The sequence below is a fragment of the Scatophagus argus genome, chromosome 7, assembly GCF_020382885.2.
Source record: "Scatophagus argus isolate fScaArg1 chromosome 7, fScaArg1.pri, whole genome shotgun sequence".
Taxonomy (NCBI): domain Eukaryota; kingdom Metazoa; phylum Chordata; class Actinopteri; family Scatophagidae; genus Scatophagus; species Scatophagus argus.
The window spans coordinates 15016384-15036362 of NC_058499.1; the positions used below are offsets into that span (position 1 = coordinate 15016384).

The window sequence follows — 19979 nt, forward strand, 5'->3', positions numbered from 1 at the left end:
CAGGTTGTAAATAAAAACAAAACAAATAATTAAAAAAACACCCCAAGCAAAACTCCTTTTGATGGTTTTATGAGCAACCAATTAGCTCCTAATGGACTCATGATTGAGTGACATATAAATATAAATATGAGCTGGGTTATAATTCAGTTTTGTCACTCACTGAGGAAAATCACAGGAAAATCACACAAACATACTGTAACGCTCTTTTGTTATCACAACCTAAAAACCTAGAGAGCAATAATCATTAGTTGATTAATCAGTCAGTCTACAGAATAAACTTCGATTATAAATTGAATATGTTTGAGTTTAGGCCTGTTGGTCATGCAAAATAATTTGATGAAATTTTCTTGGACTTAAATCATTAAATCAATCGTAATTACTAATGTTTTGTTCTCATGTGGTGCACTGCAGTGGACAACAATAATTTCAATATTTTCTGTGAAGATTACTCATACATTTGCAAAAATCACACTTTATTATTTCATTGTGGTGATACAAATTCCACACATACTGCCCACATAGTGCCTCCACTGCAGCACAGGAAGACATATTTAACCACGTAAAATACTTCTTATGTTTTTGAAAATCCTTCAGCAGACACATAAGGAACAAAGCCCACAATGCAAAGGCTTTACCTTCACAAAAAATTAAGGGGTGCACACCACACTGTTCACTGCCTGCAGCTATTTGTTCCTAATCTGTTATTACTTCAAACTTGATCTAAATTTGTTTTTAGATTTAAAAAGCAAATGTCAATTTAAGTTACTTTATTAATCCCAAGCTGGGAAATTACTTCTCTGCTTTTAACCCATCACTGATTGAAACACACACACACACATGCAACATGCAGTGACACACACAGGAGCAGTGGGCTGCATCAAGCGCCCGGGGAGCATAACTCCACCACAGTTACAGTAATTAAAAAGTAGCAAACACAACAGCTGATTAGAAAATATTTTTTTATGCGTTTATTATGTACACATACAAAGAGCATAACTGTGACAAAGTATCAACATAAATGAGAAACTTCACTTGTCTTGCTTAATGAACACCAACAGAAATGTCAAAAAAAATGTTTAGTTTTTTTTTTTGCTTGGGTGCATTTCTTTCTTCTCCGATAGTTTTTACAAATCAATCCGTTTCAGACTTCGTAACTTGTACCAATCCAAGTGTCAGCCCTTCGCTCTCACAGACTGTGTTTCTGTCCCTGTGCTGCTCACTCGTTGTAGCGCGACAGTTTGAGTCGGGGGATGATGTTCATGGACTGCAGCTCCTGGAACAGCAGCTTGCAGGCGTACGGTATACGTAGGGAGGAAACATGACAGGAAGACTTACAGTAGTGACACCTGGACAATTTAAAAAAGGAAAAGAGGATTAATGGATATGTTTAACTCTGTGTTCTGTATTTTGTCACTACCATCCAGGCCACAGTTTTTGGTCTACGCTAAAACATGTTTGACATATGCTAGTTTGTTAGGTTCCATTAGACATTTAGTGTCTAACCTCACTGGCTTCAACAAAGACCAGCGATTCAGACTCAGCAGCCAATGAGAGCCCAGTTACAGTTGGGTGACGTCAAAACCATAAAGATGCAGATGCTAAATTTTTAAGATCGGGCTAACATAAACATTCAGCCTGCACACTGGCCTACAAGAGAAACTGCAGATGTCCAAAGAAGTGTCCAGCTTACCACCCAGAGTATCCCAACAGGCCGCACTGTCCGCACACGTCCACCTCGAAGGCGTCACTGGAGATCATGAGGCGCTCCAGCAGTAACATGCTCGCTCCGTAGCCAATCAGACAGTCACGTTCCATCTCTCCCAGACGCAGACCTCCATCTCTGGAGCGGCCCTCCGTCGGCTGCCTGATGGCACGAAAGACGCAATCGGGAAAATACAAACAGGTGAGACAAGCAGTTTATATCTACTTCTACTGAAAGGCATCGACTTCACTGACGCAAACTTGCAGAAAGCTGGTTAGAAAACTTCAGAAGCAGCACAATAATATCACTAGAGTGACAGAGATTGATATAAGAGTATGTAATTACAATAAGACCTCTAAGTTTACCTGGTGAGAACAGCTCTGGGCCCTCGAGCTCTGGCATGCATTTTGTCAAGGACCATGTGCTTCAGTTTCTGATAATACACTGGTCCAAAGTAGATATACGCCTCCAGGGGTTCTCTGTGGGGAAAATCGCAATCATCAAACAGAAATATCAAATTAATGCATCCATAAATATCTAGTAGACACTAAAATTTAGAATGTCTTTATTAGGACACAAGAGGATTAAGAGTAACGTAAAAATCAGTCACTTATAAAGTAAAAATACTAAACATCTTGTCACGTGAGGAATGGCTGCTTCTTCATATCTACCTACAGGTTTCACTGATGACACCAACAACGAATAGCTATTATTAGTTGTTAAAAGGGTTCTGAAAAGGGGTTTAGTATGTTGAACATGATGATGGTGCACTTTGGAGATTGTTAAGCAGTCATGTGATTTGTGCATGAGTCGTATTTGATGGGATGAAACATGATCTCTTTTACCCAGTGATTCCTGAGGTGACGTAGTCTTTGCCCTGGTAGTGGTATCCATAACGGATGAGATCCTCACACACATCCTTCACTTTGCTGCCTCCGAAGGCCGTGCCGTAGTGAAACCTCCCGTCCAGGACTCCTGCCTTTCCAGCTAGCAGTTCGATCAATTTCCCCACCTGACGGGATCAGACCAACTCTTTCAAGTCCAGAAATGTAACAATGGCTCTGTTCATAAACTGTTTGTGATTAACACTCTCTCCTGGTACCAAATGTTGATATTGTGGGTGAGATTAGATTACACATGTATCCCCTTGAGGTGGGACCAGGAGTGTAAGGATGACTGATTTCAACAATTCCACTGAGGTCGCACTCAGGGGACCCCTGACCCCATCACATAAAAGGAAACACCTACTCTCATTTCACTCTCAGGCTGCAGAAACATCCTCCAGAGCCAAACATTTCTAAGTCTTTTCCATGACAACCACAGCAGGCAAACACGCTGGCACTGACAACTTCAGCAGTAAGGATCCCTCCAGTTTTTTTCTTTTACAGTGTAAGGCACAAAAAGACAAGCAGAAACGGGGCCAAGTCTCATGTCATTCGCATTCAGCACCATCCTACTGTTCAGATATACTGTGCATGTTTGATAAAACCTCCACACACCGCGACAGACAGCGGCGCCTCTGGCAGCACTCTCCGCAGCAACAAATATCTGTTTGTGAAAAGTAAGATTGCTGCTTAGCGGCGTCAATGGACGTGTGCTCTGGGAGCCAATGATAACTCAGAGAGGATAGGAGCGAAGATAATGGGGGTTTTGTCTCAGAAGAGCCCACACAAACTTATGAAGAGCGACGGTCAACACAGAGACGGAGGTGATTCAGGCTGAACTTGCAGCAAAAAAAAAAAAAAAAAAAAAAAAGTCACAAACAACTGACAGCCTGCAAGGTTTAGATCAAAACCAAAAAAAAATTACCAAATTTTCCCCAAATCAAAAGATGATCTGACCTACCTGACAAATGTAACACAGAATGTTAGAGCTCAAATAGCAGTCATTTAACTGAATGAAAATAATTGGCTGAATTGATTCAGTTGCTTTTTAAACAAAAAGTGACAAACATTTGCTGGTGGATTTTGAACCGTTCGTCGCACAAAACAACACTGGAGTTGTCATCTTGGACTGCGGGAAAAGTATAAAATGCATTTTTAACTATTATACACTGAACTATGGATTGAATAATCAAGGAAATAAATATTTAAATCAATTAATAATGAAAATACTCATTAGCTGCAGTACTGACTTGAATACATCACCCTGGGGTATTTTCTGACATTTTAAAGACAAGACAGTAAAATGATTTATTGAGAAAACACTCAGCAGAATAATGTGTGATGAAAACGATTGTTAGTTTCAGCCCCACACAGCTGAGTCGTACCGTCATTCTGGATGGATATCCGTGAGGGTTCATGATGATGTCTGGACAGATGCCCGTGTCACAGAACGGCATGTCCTCCTGTGGAACAATCAGGCCACAAACACCTGACAAACACACACACACACACAAAGACGACAGATTAAAGTTAATGCACACGTACACACAGCAGTATGAGTGTACTTTCACAGAAATTTCAGCTAAAGCACAACAAGCACATCTTTAATACAAGATTTATTTTCAACCAATCTTGCACAAATTTGTCCATTAAGTAATCAGCTGCTAAACAGAAAATTAAACAAAAATAGTGTTGATATTTAATTGACTGAATCCCTGCTCTAAAAAAAAAAAAAATAAATAATCAAGAGATTCAAGTGAGGAAAACAATTGTTAGCTGCAGCCCTATTTTTACTAACCACACTGTTCTCACAAATTGGCAAACTTTGAGCAAAAGTTTTTGTTGTGTGTGCTGCTGCTGAGAAGTTTGGTGTGGACCTCTGGCAAAGGATGACATTTCCATACTCATGTGGACAGACAGGACTGTCTTTTGATTCACATGACATGGGGGGACAAATGCCCTGGTAGCCAGGAGTTTAAGTGTGAGTGCAAATGTTTGCCGAGGGGCCGAAGCACTCTTCCCTGGCCAGGGTAAACAGATTGTAGGCCCATTTGCAAATGAAAAAAAAAGAGAAAGAGGAGAGAGGAGAAGGAGAGCAGGAAGTGGAGAAAGGTGCTTAGCTTGACAGGGAGACCAGGATTACACATCCATGACTTTCAGTTCAACTCAGAGGAAGTGGAGGGGATCAACTGGAGAGGAGAAATCGAATCTGCGCACGTGGGAAAAATTCACTATTAGCCGACCCGTCGGCAACACAGCAGACTGTTGATGCCTTACAGGATGTAGTAACAGGATGTTGACTGGGAACAAGCGCAGCGATTTACTGGAAAGTCATCCAGCAGGAAGAAGGTGCAAAGAAAAGAGAAAAGGCAAGTATGGCAGGGCCAGACGACAAGGTAAAAGGGGAAAATAAAAAGAAAGAAAAGGCAGAAAAAAAGTTTGAATATCAGGATAAAAGTAGGTTGAAAGAGGAAAGAGGGGAGGGGGAAAGAAAGTGGAAAATGGAGGAGAAGTTGAACAGAAAGATTCAGAAAGGGGGGGGGGGGAGAGAGAGAGAGAGAGAGACACTAGTTCCCATAGCAGACATCCTCTGTGTTGTTTGTTTTGTGTGAAAGTGAATGATAAAAGAGGCATGAAATCAGCAGAGAAAGGCAAGACAACAGCAAGGGTCCAGAGCCCTCCATCACAGCTCATACAGCTCCACGCTGGCGGCTTGCACAATGGGCCCCTACTACTGACACCCCCTCCACCACCTCCAACACCTCCACAGCTGTGTGTGTGTGTGTGTGTGAGTGTGTGTGTGACCGGTAAATAATTAACTTATTCTGCTCTGCTGACCAGGACTTATGAGACTAGTCATGACTAGCTGGGAGATCTATTGCTGCAGCCAAACTCACTTCTAATAAAATAACACAACCTCGACTTTGAATTCTGTTTAAAGGAAACTGTGGTTATTTCTGCATACAAAAACAACACCATCAGTGGAGCAAAAAATAAAAGCTCTCACGTGCACCTCTTAATTTTTAAGTGGCTTTTAATGGCTCAATGTCACTGGAATGAGCTCTGATTAAAAATTATCTGTCGAATCAGTTGCACATCTGGGACTTTCCACCCAGATCTCCTCCAGTTAACCCCCCAGCGACCCCTCTCTTTTCGTCACTATCTGAGACAGAAGACATTGTCCCATCCTGAGCTGACCGCCCAGTGGCCACAGCGTTAATGAGGAGAGTAAATTATGCATGGCGCCAGTTAGCTTTTTGATTAAAACATCATACAAGCCCTCTATAGGGGAGGTGCTGCGAAACAATGAAGGTTGTAAACACTTTTTTCCCAGTAGCAGCAGAATACTGCTGGGTTGTAATAAATTTGCATAGTCTGGCACAGGACAAAGAGCCAATTAATTGAAAAGAGCTCTTGAAAGATGAGGACAGGGGGGCAGTGACAGAGCAACAGCCACTGGGACTTGACTCAACGAATGTTCCATTACAGAGACGACTAAATTTTTTTTTTTCTCCCGTCATGTACAATCTTTCACGACAGTTTCAAATTCAGGGTTCTAAGTGTTGAAGAAGGATGCAATCATCCGCACTGTGCACATTTGAGCTCGCGGCTGAGCTCAGTATGCTGCCCTGCTCGAAAGGGAAAACGGTGTGGCAGTGCAGAGGCTGACACCTTTCTGTCCGTGCCGACTGCTGAATTTGTCTCCTATCTCTGGTCTCCTGGTCTGCCTCAGCAGGATCTTAATGAGGAAAGCATCTTCAGCGTTGGATGAGATCATGACCTTCTCGATGTACGAGTCTGTTGAGCCCTTATAGCTGCAGAAAGAGAGCGAGAGAACAGTCAGCATGACTGCCTTCACAGCAGGAGTCAAGTCTACATGCAGAAGACGAACAGGAGGCTCCACAGCGAGGTGACACAAGCTGAGGTCACAGTGAACACGTTGGTGTCGGGTGGGTGTGGTGTTCAGTGCACTCACCTGATGGGCACATCTCTGTACTGGGGCTGGCCTGGCTGGGTACTGCCCTCCAGTGGTGTCTGGGTGACAGTAGGCATGGACTTATTCACCAGCACCTGCTTGTTCTCCACTCTCTCACCTGCGCCACAAACATAACACATCACACAAGTTTGTCACGGCGTTAAGTTGGCCGACATGTCATGTGACTCTTATTAGGCCTTTGACAAAATAGTCAGGGTCTAAAATCTTGCACAAGTCAGAGCTGACGTGCACAGATAGATGTCTTCCTTGTACATCTCCACTGACAAATGGATGTGGAGTTCACCTGCACATTACCTGTAAATGCAATTCTTTAATTATTGTGACTTGAAAACTAACATAGTGTTCCATCTGCAGAAGTAGCCACCGTAAAACAACGTACACCTCGGCTTTTTCAACATGGTCGACACCATGTCATCCGAATTTGTATTAAGTGACCATAGTTAACTGTAGGCAAGAGAATCAAGTGTGCTAATTAACTTACTGAATAATGATAGTGTCCTTCACTGGTATGTGACACCACAAAACGAAGCCTTAATAAAGACAGTTTGATACTCTGATAATGTTGTAATGCCATTCGACTAGACTGAGAGATTTTAAAGAGACTGGAGGCCCTTTTCTTTTCCTGTAAAACAGTGACTCTTTAATTGTAACCTGCAGTGATGCTCGGCAAGGAGACATAAACAGAATCAACTCATAAAGTGATTACACATCTTCAGAAATCCCTCTACTTGGACCTTCCTATCATACTGAATATTTATTCAGTATGTCCCTTTAGTTCACAAGGGGTTGTTAAGTATTGATATAATTTCACTGGACTTTAAACACCTGAAAAACTGAGTGAAACATTAGTAACAAACTAAACTAACCTGAAGAAACTTAAAAGGCTGCACATCAAATCATCCCTCACATTAAAAGATTTAACATTAAAGTATTAGAGTTACAGTAAAGTTAAGAGTAAAGTTATAGACTACCCTTGTGGTATTATTAACTATGTAGTTAAAAAGGTAAAGAGCAGCAAGGCATGCTGGGTCTCTCCCAGCCCTGCTTGTACTCACCAGGGGAGCAGATACCATCAGCGTCCAGGATGCTGTGCCTCCAGATGGGTTTTCGTGTGGCAGCATCCAGCATGGGCCCCATCACCTTGTCAAAGGTCTGGTTGGTGTACCGCCGCAGAGTGCACTTGGCATTTTTATAGACTAGACACCTGCCAAAACCTGGAGAAAAATGTACCAATTAGGCTTTTAAAGTTTCTGCTTCCTAAACAGGTTGCTGATACGCTGAGACAGGAAAAAAAGCCTAAAAAATCCTGTGAGAATGACAACATGTTTCCTGTCACCTCTGTCAAGCGAGGCTTTGTTGAGGACCAGAGCATCCTCAATGTCGTAGCCGCTGTAGCTCATCACAGCCACGGTGGCGTTCTGACCAGCAGGCAGCTTCTCAAAGTCGATAATCTCGATGGTTTTTGTTTTGACCATCGGCCTCTGAGGGTACGCCAGCAGGTACATCAGAGTGTCGATACGATTCCTCTGGTTGTAGCCGATAGTGCCTGGAGAGAGGATAAATGGCTTGAAATGAATTCTACAACGCACTCACTCTTTGATATGGAAATATTGCTAGGGTTTACTATGTTTTGTATCATCAAATTCCAGTGTCAGTGCAGCTTATAGGTGTTTAAAGTGTCAGAGCAGGGCTCAGTTAGCACAGTCTCAGAGCAGCTGAGTGGAAGAGCTGGACGAGTAATGGCATAAAGCCTGGCTTCTCTGGAAGCCTTGACATTTGTCAGATGCTATTACTTCACAATCAGGCTACAAGCACAGAGCCTGTGATAATGGGCCTGAGTCACACAGCCAGATTTACACATGTATAGGGCCGTCCCCACAAAAAAAGACAAGGCAGAGGATATTGGGCCAAATATAGTTCCAGTCTGTGTTTTTGTAATAACGGGGGGAGGGAAGCAAGGGACGGACGTAGGTAAAGCGGTGGGGTGGGGGTGACTGTGGCTCTTATGAATGTTAGCTGGGCCGTTTGGGGAAGTTTTGGTTACCAAGGAGCTGCGGGTGCGCACTCTGTGGTCTTTCGCAGCTGAGCACACTGACCCCCTGAGCACAGCCAGAGCAGACACAATGAATTGCTAATGACACTCTGGGTGACTGGCAGGGAAAGGGCCTCCGCGCACACACAGCACAATAGAGAACCTACGCAAGCGCCCCATGTTTGATGTCCATGCGCATACACACACTGACACACACACACACACACACACACACACACACACAAACGTAAGAAAAACACTCAATCACACATACAAATGTATTCTGACAAGAAGTGGAGAAGAAGCAGAGGTTTTGGAGGGAGACGAACCAGCAGGTTGCATGTATCTATAGCGTTTGTTATTCTAATGTCCTTTTGTTTGATTTTAACTCGAGCAAATAAAACTCTAAACTCTGAACCGCCAGATTTAAAAGGTTTAAGAATGGTGTAGATGCAAGATTACTGTCTGCATCTGTCTTTGTGTGTATGCATGCACAGAAGTAAGCACAGCAGCCGTGTGGAGGATGTTTGAGAAAAGCTTAATGACCTGCGTGCAGACTGAGTCTACCTGCCCAGCTGAGTCTTACCCATGGCCTGCTTGCCCATAGCACACTGGTATGTGTTCCTGGGTGACTGGTTGTGGTGGGGGTAGGGAATGAGGCCAGCACAAACACCGAGCAGCGTGAAGGGCTCAATCTCCAAGTGTGTGGTGTCTCTACAGAAATACGAAACAAATAAAAAGAGGCAGTGAAAGCAGCACGTTGACTTCGGGAAAACCTTTTCTGATTTCCTAAATATGTCAGCTGAATCACACGACACTCACTTATATATCATGTGTTCATAAAGGGCGATCTGACAGTCATTCTCCTCATTGACATCCAGGTATTCAACCAGGCCCTCATGCAGAAAGTCCTCAAAGTTTCTGGAATCAGAAATGTTTCAGAAATCATAAAGTCCAGTTTATTAGTTATCCAAAGAGCAAAATCGTGATAATTTGCTTATATGCAAAACGCAGTTCTCCTGACTGCCAGCCGTACCTGTAGCCCTGTGACAGATCTTCAATGTGTTTGTTTTTCACCATCGGTTGTCCTTTCTTCACTATGATGTACGGCCTGATGGAGAACAACAACAACAGGCTGAACTCTGTCAAAGTACTAACGTGTCACTTTTACACACTCTTTGTGATTACACAAAAATCTTAGAAATCGTTTCAGCAAAAAATTAACATTTTCTGCACGAAAATATTTGATAAATATATCATACAAAGATCTGAGCATCAAAATGTGTAATGTGGCAATTATTTTTTGCCAGTGTGTAAAATGAATGCCATGTGTAAAAAGCCCAAAACTCCCCCAACCTGCAGAGACGTCCTCCATCAGAAGAGATGTAGACGCAGCGGTCAGTCAAGTTGGTTGAAATGGACACAAACTCGTTGATAAAACCCGCCCTGCGCATCAGTCTGAAGGTGCTGACCAGCTTGTGATGATCTCGGATCACACCGAGAATGTTACCTGGTGACATAATACAGACAGAGATAAAGATAAGGGCAACATACTTTTTGTCATATTTTAAGGACTACAGAAACCACAAATCGACAATCAAAACTGCAGTCGCATTATTTGTTGCTGATCAAATAAATTGACAAATTGTTTCAGCTCTGGTCTAAATGACAACAACCCATGACCGATCAACAAGTTGCAGCAGATGGTTAAAGTTATTATGGGAAAAACAAACAGTGAGCATGTTCTACTTTTGGGTAAAACCGTGACTCAAAACTCTCACATTCTCAAACTTCAAATCGCAAGAAAAAAAAGAGGAACAGCATGCACATACAGTAGCGTGCTCCGAACGTCCACGACTGGTGAAAGGCGAGCTCAAACTGCCTGCAGGGGTTTGTTCATATCAAGTCTGACAGACAAATGACTGGAGAACAGAGGAGACACTATGCTCTGCCTCTGTGTGAGGGCACATGTGCAGCGAACACACTCTGAAGAGCTTTGACACCTGCTGCTACCAGCTAATTAAATGGTATGGCAGCTAATATAATTTGACAGTTATCAGCAGCGAGACAAACATATACAGTAATTAAAGGGCCAAGTTCTGACTCAAGAATAATACCTACTGCTGCCATGAAATGAATGACTTATCAGCCTCCCTGCAAAAACACAAAATTGCCTTCTGTAAACTAAACAAAATATTTCCCCCTTCATGTTCATAAGCAATGCATTCAAAACAGGCAGGATTAGACTTTCTTTTCAAGTGATCTAAAGCAACAACATGCAGTGTTAATTCTCACTCTGTTTATTTATGTATTTATTAGGCTCCACTGCTGCAGAGGAGTCTTACCATTGAGGAAGACGAGGAAGACGCTCGGGTAGGAGAGCTCCTCTCCACACAGCAGGTTCACATCTTCTACTCCCAGGTTGAAGGCCAGTTTGATGATCGGCCCGTCCTCCATGTCGGTGGTGATGTGAGTCATCAGAGCCAAGTTCTTCACCAGACCACATGCCTACAAAGGTATATATTTGTATTAATATATACCTTAATATTTCCACTTTATCAAATCTGCTGATATCTTTTCTCTTTCACCGCACATGGAACAGTTTTGGATTTTGGACTGTAATAATGAATAAGTCAGCAATTATCATCACAGCATACATAACCTGTGGCAGATACACAACATGTTTGTCACTGGGTCAGCAGGCCCAGTCAGCGGGCCAGGTGTGGCTGCTGCAGCTCACTCACCTCTCCCTCTGGAGTGTCAGATGGACACAGCATGCCCCACTGTGACGGCTGCAAGGAGCGTGGCCCGCTGACCTTCCTGGTCTTCTCAAACTGGGAGGAGATCCTGGTCATCATGCCAAGGGCCGAAATATAGGAGAGACGAGACAGGACCTGAGTGACACCCTGACGGTCCATCTTGAATCTCTTCAGAGACCAGTTGCCCTGTGGACAGAAAATTCACTGTTCTTTTAATGCCTGATGCCAACAAAAAGGAAAGATTTAAGATTGTTATGTGAATTGGGCTTACAACAGACATGTTGGTGCTTTCGAAGCGTTATGACTGGAGGATTGTTCATGATCAAGCTGCAACTGACTTCACTTGACAAGCCTTCACTTGCTAACACCAGGTTGCTGTGACTGCACAGAGTTACTGTGACTGCTTCATGCCACGGCTCAGCCGTCGTATGCAGAGGTGTGTGTTCTCTCAGATGATGCCTGACATACAGTCGGTTTCGTTTTGCCAGCACAAGATAGATTAAAATTATGCATGAACGCATGAATGTACAAAGACAAACCTGACCATCAAACAGACAAAATGAAACAATAATCACAAAGAATATATTCCTTTTGATTTTTTTTTGTTTGTTTTCATGAATTAACTTTTCAACCTGTTACTTTTGCTTTTGGCTTTAATTGGACTGTTAGAAGCTAATCACGGTTTCATTGGGAAATAAAGTGATGTTTACTGGGTAATTCTCAAGCAGGTTATTCTCAAAATATATTTCAGATGAAGAGGGTTCTGGGTGATGGCAAAAGATATGGCAGCATCTAAGTAAGAGAAAAGTCAATTGTTGACAAGTTCCTCGCAGTTCGCCAAATACTGACACTTTGGGTTGGCGTCAGACCTGACCAGAGCCACCAACTCAACAATGAAGTACCTTTCTCCAGAAAGTTACAGTTTGTTGCTTCAAAAAAACATATCTAATTAGCAGTGAAGTCTCCACACGTTGAGACAGAGCTCAAAGAAGAAGCCGGCAGCTTCGACAGACCAGATGCTTGTTGTGATATGGGTTTGAACCAGGTTCCTCTACTGGAGAAGTGCATCATTTATTTCTTCCAACTCACTGTGGATATGGCGTTGACCATGCCGTTGGTGATCTGATCCTGCCGCATGTGCTTCACCACATCAAACTGAGCTGCTCTCTGCTTGGGGATGATCTGGTCAGCGATTTTCTTCAGTTCAGAGTTGAACTTCTTAAAAAGATCTTCAAACAGCAGAGCCAGAAGCTAGAAAGAGAGACAGAGAACATCATTAGTGAGAAAGTTTTTGACTGATTCACTCATCAAGTCGTCATCATTGTGTCTCTGCGCTGTCTGCACCCGACACTTGTTCCCGTCTCTAATCATTGCTGAGGTGTGTTTACAGTCAGATTTAATAACCAGGTGTGCCAGCTCACCGATAAGCCTGACCTGGCCTCCATCCCAGGTCCCTGTCCTCCTCCACCAGGCCTACAGGAGGCAACCTCTCTCACAACCCCCCACCCTGTGCATTAGCATACATCAAAACAAACAGGCAGCGCTGCTTAAAATTAATAAAGAAATTAAGCTTCCGTTGCGCAGCCAGGCCAATTAGCTGAATGTCAGGGAACCATAATTGGAGAGTGAGGAGATTGCTGGCGTTGTTAGTGTGTAAGCCCCCTATTGAAAGAGGGCTCTGTGCCCCCTCCCCCCCTCTCCTGCTCCTTATACAGAGCAGGTTGGGGGGGAAAATTAAAGGCCTTAAGACAGCAGTAATTACATTATCAGAGCCGAGCCTGCGGATTAGCTCAATCGTTCCAGTCAAGGCAGCAATTCTATTGTCACGGTGCTGAAAAATCCCCATGCTTCCACAGCCTCTGGATTTTGGTGCCACTGCATATCTCTCTCCTGACAAAGCCAGGCTGAAATACGGGGAGGGGGGTGGGGGACAAAAACAAAACAGAGAAAAACAAAGCTGAGGGAGAAATAATGAGAGCCTTATTAAAAGAAGGAGGCAGGAACAAAGATGCAGGTGAGAGATCAGAGTTGGAGCGACCGCTGTCCTCTGGTCCAGCGCTGTGATCCATTAGCGCTAAAGCATGTGAGCATTATTGGTACTTTTCTAAACATGTATTATTAATAAGCATGAAGCCTGTTTTGTAGTGGCTCTATGAGTAAAGAAAGGGTGGTAAACACCTTTTGGTTGACAGAAGTGATTGAAATGAGTACACGCACAGTTCAACGGGGTGCCTTTTGAATGTCGCAACTGAACTCCTTTCTGATTTCATGTTTCTCAGCTGACAAAGTAAATAAAATGAACTTAACAGACCTTCAGTTTCTTTTCACGTGATGTGAAATGTAAGACGACTGACTGAATGGCAGGTTAAAGTATGGCATCATATAAGCAGTTAATGAGACCACACGGAGGACGGGTGCATGGAGGTTTACCTGTCCGGCCAACTCAAGACGTTTGTTTCCATAGTAATCCCTGTCGTCCACCTTGTTATCCCCTTGAGCGAGGATCACCCTCCGTACCATCACAGCCAGGTAAATGCACTTAGCGCGAAAGTTAAACTCTTTCACCTACAGACAACACACAAAATGCTTATACTTTGCGCAATATACCGAGTACAAACCACGATTCTCGCCCGTGTGTTAACATACAGGAACATGTGTGAGGATAAGAGACGCCAAAAGCTCTCTGGCTTCCTCCATCTTGGTCTTTTTGGGGCCTCCCCACATGCGCTGTCTCCGCACTTTATTCCCGAGGTACCTCAGAGCCTGAAATCATAGCAGAAGTCGGATGGAAAAGTCAACAGGAGAGCGCTTGAAAAATGTTTGATACCGGCGCCATTATGATAGCCCTGTTTGGGTGTTGCATGTGTGTTCATCTAAGGATGGGTTAAATGCAGAAGACAAATTCAGTGTGTGTACGTAAAAATATATATACTGTCAATAAAGCTGATTCTTCTTCTTTTAAATCAACTGCTGCATTTAAAAGGCATGTGGCGACACTTATGTTACTGTAAAATGATTCATATGTGTGGAATTTTCTTGAGAACGAGCACAAAAAATGCACACAACTGCTCGAGCTGAGGTCAAGTGAATCACAAAGAGCATAATGCATGCATGTGCATACACACACACCCACACACACCTGCCACGGTGTGCCTGTGTAGCCCTCAACAGAAAGGTCAAAGGTTAATGAGGTCGAGGACTTTTAGCAAGACCACCCACCCTGTTCCCAATGAAGCTGAAAATATATATATATATATAATATATAAATAAATGAACAGTGCAAAAACAATTACAGGCACAATTTAGAGCAATATACATATATGTACAGTATATATAAATATATATAAAAATATATATACATACATACACACACTATTTGATAAAATCCTGTATCCGGTGTCTAATTAGTATATAACACTTGAAAAAAAGAGACGACAGTCAAATTTTGGTTTTGGCAGATAACTTATCATAATCTGACAACAATGTTTCTTAAGCCTTATCTGCCTTTAATGATATAGATTTAGGCGTCATTGTGCACAATACAATGACCCAATGAATACCATGAATAGGCATCAGGGAGGCTGGCAGACAGAGGAACATGAGAGCTGCATCGACTGGTTGCTAGGAAGCAAATATGGCCTCATCAATGCATCAGTGGTTCCTCTAACAACATAATCTTTATGAAAAACAAATTGGCCGATTGCATTCATCTGTAGACGTCAAAGAAAACATGTGGGCCTCCTGAATAAGCCATGAAAAGCATTACTTAACCAGCTGGTAAGACAGACTCTTAGTCATCTGATCAAAGACAGACAAAGAAAATAGATTCTGTCAACAGGCAGGAGGTGCTTGTTTCTGTGTCTGAACAACAACATCCTGCTTAATGGACAAATTTCATCGTTGTTTATTGACTTACAATTAATAGGAATATTAATTATACTGTAATGATATGTTTTCATGTTATTGTTTTCTGTGGTCTCATGTAGTCCAGATATCTGGAGGTTTAATACCTGGGTGGACATGGGTGAAGTTTAAATATAATGCAATATATTTCCATGATGCAACAAATTTAGCTGACCAACAGTGCGTCATAAATGACCCCTGAGACTCCACAGATGATCTTTTAGAAAAGTAAAGACTAAACTGAATAACATCAAGGTAAAGCCTTAAGTTCTGGGTCTACTCAATATTTTTGAGTCTGTCACTTTCATTTTTTGTTGTTGCGTTTTATTGGATTTTTCTTTTCAGTCTTCCATTTTCTCTTTTACTTTTTGTATTATGATTTATTAACAGTGCCAGTTTTATTTTTGTCCTGTGCTGTATAATTCTTGCAAAAAAGCATCTTCAATCAAGACATGTATGGCGTCTTACGATGACTACACTCATGATAAGAAGAAAATTAAAGCTCCATCCTGAGACACAAGTAGGATTTCCTTTAACTAGTTAGCTGTCTTTTTATGTGGGAAAAACCAGCTGAGAATTTCTTTGGTTTTATAAAAATGATTTCAACCATATCACTGAGCTCTGAGGTACCTGAGTCTGTGTGAAGATCTGGGCCTTCTGACACTCCTCCAGGCTCGGGGCAAAGCTGGCCATGACGTGCTCCTCCGTGCCGATCATCTGCACGATCTCTTGGTCACTTTCTACGCCCATACCCTGTGTGAAAGACAAGCAAAAGAGCGAGTGAAAGTGTGTACCAAACTAAATTAAAGAATACCTTAAATGTTTCGTTTATGTATCCATGTAAAGCGATTATAGGTGAGGTGACATTTTGGATCCAGTGATTGGAACAAGAGGTGAGCCAGGAGGCGTAAGGACGAGAAGTGTGTATGAAGGGAGGGAGAAGCGAACTGGGAGTCATAAGATTGTCTGACATTTGCATAAGGAAATGTGAAGCTGTGGGAACTGATCCGTCTGTCACACACTGGATCCGAGCTTGTTTCTGCAGCCGCTGCCAAACACCGGCAGAGACCGGGAAAAAGTCACCCAGGATATACACCCGCACAGCAAACAGAGCGTGGGTGCAAACAGTGTCCTGCGGACGACAACCAAACACTCTTTGCTCACATGTTACCATGTTTGGTGAGATTCATCCTCAGAGGGGAAACGAGTTAATGATGCCAGCTGGCTAACTGTGACATTTTAATTGAAAGCAAAGGGCGAGGCATGAAAATGAATCTGAGGACGAGTTAATGAAAAGAGTGACCTCCAACGACAAGCTAACCTGCAACAAAACCTTTCTCTACGTAAATATCTTTTGTGAAATTGTCCACCGACAACTCGGGGTGGCGTAGCAAAACAGACGGAAACACAGAATATTTGGTCAGAAAAACTTACTGAGGAAACAAACAAGTTTCAAAACGCAACTTCATCTAAAGTCATCTAGCTGACTTGCAGCACCCCCTACTGGGTATTACTTGGCTGTGTCAGTGCTCATCAGAATAATCATCATCATCACCAACTCTTTTACCTTGAATATGATGGCAATCGGGGCGTCCTCTGACAGCGTGTTGTGTCTCAGATAGAATCTGCCTTGCTTGACAATCATATTAGTTCTGCTTTTCTTCTCATGAGTGGAGCTGGAATTGGACACAAGATTAAATTAAAATCGGAGCAGATGAAGAAACAGACGGTTTGATACTGAAAGTGAATGGCGTCACAAAAATATGACTGACTGTGGAGAACTACAAACTAAAATAACATAATACGTATAAACGCAACAAGAAGCAGTATCAGGTATTAAAGGTATTCCGTGGAGATTCATGACCTCTTGCAGTGCTATTGAGGAGTGTGTGTTTTATGAAATCTACATTTTACATTTATATATTCTTATCACATCACATACACGCAGCAGCTCATTTGATTGAGACTCATGATGTCTGTTTTGTCACGGCACCGAGTTCGACGTCAGAGGATATGTTGTTACAGTACCTGGTAACTGAGGCGCCGACAGCACCCTTCCTGTCCTGCTCCACAATGATTCGATTCTTTGAGAGCTGCTCTTGGATCAGAATAACTTTCTCCTGACCTTTTACAATGAAATAACCCCCTGTAAAGAAATACAAAAAGTGCATATAAATCATCATCACAAATGAGACTGATGATTATTAGACTGTGTCATTGCTCTCATTCAGTGTCATCCTGTGGGCACCTGGATCCAGAGGACATTCATTGAGTTTTGAAAACTCCATGGGCGTCTTTCCTGTGAGAACACAGTTGGAGCTTCGCAGCATGATTGGCATCCTGCAATTAAAAAAAAAAAGATCACAAATACATTTGTAACAAGAACAAGACAACTTAATACAAAATTATATCATTGTGTGTATGTTTGCTGATTGTTTTATAGGACTTAGGAGAAATAAAAGAAGAGAAGAAATTATGGGTAGGAAAGGTGTGTAAAAGTTGTTAGACCCTGACTGAGACTCTTTCTGACCTTGAAGGTCAGAGATCAAGTCACCTGATGTGACACTGTGGGACACAAAAAGACAAACTATGATACCTTCCAATGGGCAGTGCATTGCGGATGATTCTCTGACTGCCACGAGTGTACTCTATGTCCACTGTGATGGGCGCTGAGTAGGTCATGTCTCTGAGACGACACTGTGAAAACAGACGGGAATGATCAGCTTCTTTCCTGATACTTAATGTCATCATCATTTATGATACTTCAGCGATCCCTGTTAGGGCTACAACTGTTGACGATTTTTAGATGATCCAATCAATATGGGTTTATTTTATCTAATAAATGATTTAGTCCCATAAATATCAAAACAAAGTGGAAAATGTGCATCATACTGTAGGTTTAGAGAACAAAAGAAATTTTTTTTTTGTTTGTTTTTTTTGGTTGATCTACTGTCACAAACACAAAAATGTTTTATAATCGATAATATAAAACAGAGAAAAACAGAAAATTTTCACACTTGAGAAGCTGCAACCAGCAGATGTGTGGCAGTTGAAATTGCTTCCTCGGTTATCAAAATTACAGCCTTTAAAGAGTCTGTCAGTTGATCGACAAGCACACAAAGTTTATAGTCAAAAATGGCTCACATTCTTTAACACAACAAAGTAAGCTCACCTCATGAGGAGAGACTGGTCTGGTTACGTTGAAGCTTTCCTCAACATCAGGCATGCCGACGTAGATATTGAGGTACCTGGATAGGAAATATGTCAACATTCTGAACTCAAAACTGAGCCTAGAAGCTGAGACATGTATGTCTGTGGGTCATCAGGGTTATGTTACTGTCAGTCAATGCACATACTGACACTTCATGCGACTTACTTGAGGTACCACATGGGATCGGCATCACTTGTGATCTTCTCATTCGCTTTCATTATTTTCTTTATCTGGAAAATAAGACACATTTGCATAAAGACGCAGCTGAAACAGCTGTAAGACACACACTCGCGTTGCGGTCATGTTTTACCTCCACGTTGATGAAATAGTTGAAAGAGTCAATGTGTTGCTTCACGAGTCCTTTCACCTGGAAGACAGATTGAACAACAGGTAAAAAAAATGACAGGGAACCTATGGGTTGTGCTTGGAGATATAAAGTTCATGATGTATACAATAACAATAACAAAATGATTAGACTTTAAATACTGCAAAACATCGACATAAATCCAGACTTAATGTCAGTGCACACACCTGCTTGCATACAGTTTAGCGTAGTAGCTATCACATTAATATTAACAGGTGTGTGAGGCAAATATAAGCAAGATATCAAGCCAATGAGTGGGCCTGTTTTAGACTGCAGTATGATTTTTGCACTTACTCACGAAGTGCCTTGGTTTATGAATAATTCAGTTAGATTAAAAGAAAAACAGACTTGTATGTCTGATTATTTTACCCATTTCTCAGCCGATTTTTATATGAAATATACAAATACTATATTACAATATAAATTTTCACATTGCATCAGAAAGGGTTTTTAGACCAGAAGCAGCATAAAATTCAGTAAAATGTTTGGGATGCAGAGCAGGCGGATGAAGATGTGTTGTTACCTTCAGAAAAGCTGGTAAAAGTTTCCATTTTTCCTGCCAGAGAGAAATAAAAACCGAAAAAAACACAACAGGTTTTATTTGACTCTACAGTATATAAGCAGTAAGAGCAATTTTCCTGACACAACTTTCATCCTGCAACTGATGATAATTTCAATCAGTGAGCTAAGGTGTCTTCAAGCTGCAACGTAACAAGTCCTCCGTCAAAATGTGAGTAAATGCGACTCTTTCATACAGCCAAACCACAGCAAACTGACACACGGCCTGCAGTTCACGTTCAGGTGCCCGTCCACAGTGTAGCTAAGGCTGTTCTGTTATGTTTCTCCGGGTTGTTAGCCACCATGTTAGCTCCTCTGTACTCGTGGTGTGAAACTTTGAGTCTTTATTTCTTCTAAACTCACCGCTACGGTGTTGACAGGAGCCGCCAGCTCCTGAGGAGTCATGTCACCAAACTCTCCTCCAAGCACCTCCATAGTTGTTCCCACTGTTCAACAGTAAATACATAAACTTCTGGTCGTTCTGTCAGTGTTGATATACGGCGTCGGAAGTCGCTCCAACATGCGTCTCTTCTGTGTGTTCCACTGTAAAACGTCCGTGCCGACGTAAC

At 42.2% G+C, this 19979-nt stretch overlaps 1 protein-coding gene across 1 annotated transcript; it reads right to left on the reverse strand.

Annotated features, from left to right (window-relative positions):
* Positions 1-942: 942 nt before the first annotated feature.
* Positions 943-19968, reverse strand: polr3b (polymerase (RNA) III (DNA directed) polypeptide B). Its single transcript, XM_046394684.1, has 28 exons — positions 19774-19968; positions 19376-19408; positions 18799-18855; positions 18654-18718; positions 18450-18525; positions 17874-17974; positions 17526-17617; positions 17306-17423; positions 16845-16953; positions 15908-16030; positions 14021-14137; positions 13805-13939; positions 12464-12625; positions 11360-11560; positions 10961-11123; positions 9972-10125; positions 9652-9726; positions 9438-9536; positions 9202-9329; positions 7920-8129; positions 7639-7797; positions 6563-6680; positions 6259-6401; positions 3972-4075; positions 2548-2714; positions 2068-2181; positions 1691-1864; positions 943-1346 (listed from the first exon to the last, which is right to left on the reverse strand). Exons 1-28 carry the CDS (start codon positions 19843-19845, stop codon positions 1217-1219), a joined length of 3399 nt encoding a protein of 1132 aa, XP_046250640.1. The 5' UTR covers positions 19846-19968; the 3' UTR covers positions 943-1216.
* Between the last annotated feature and the right edge of the window lie 11 nt (positions 19969-19979).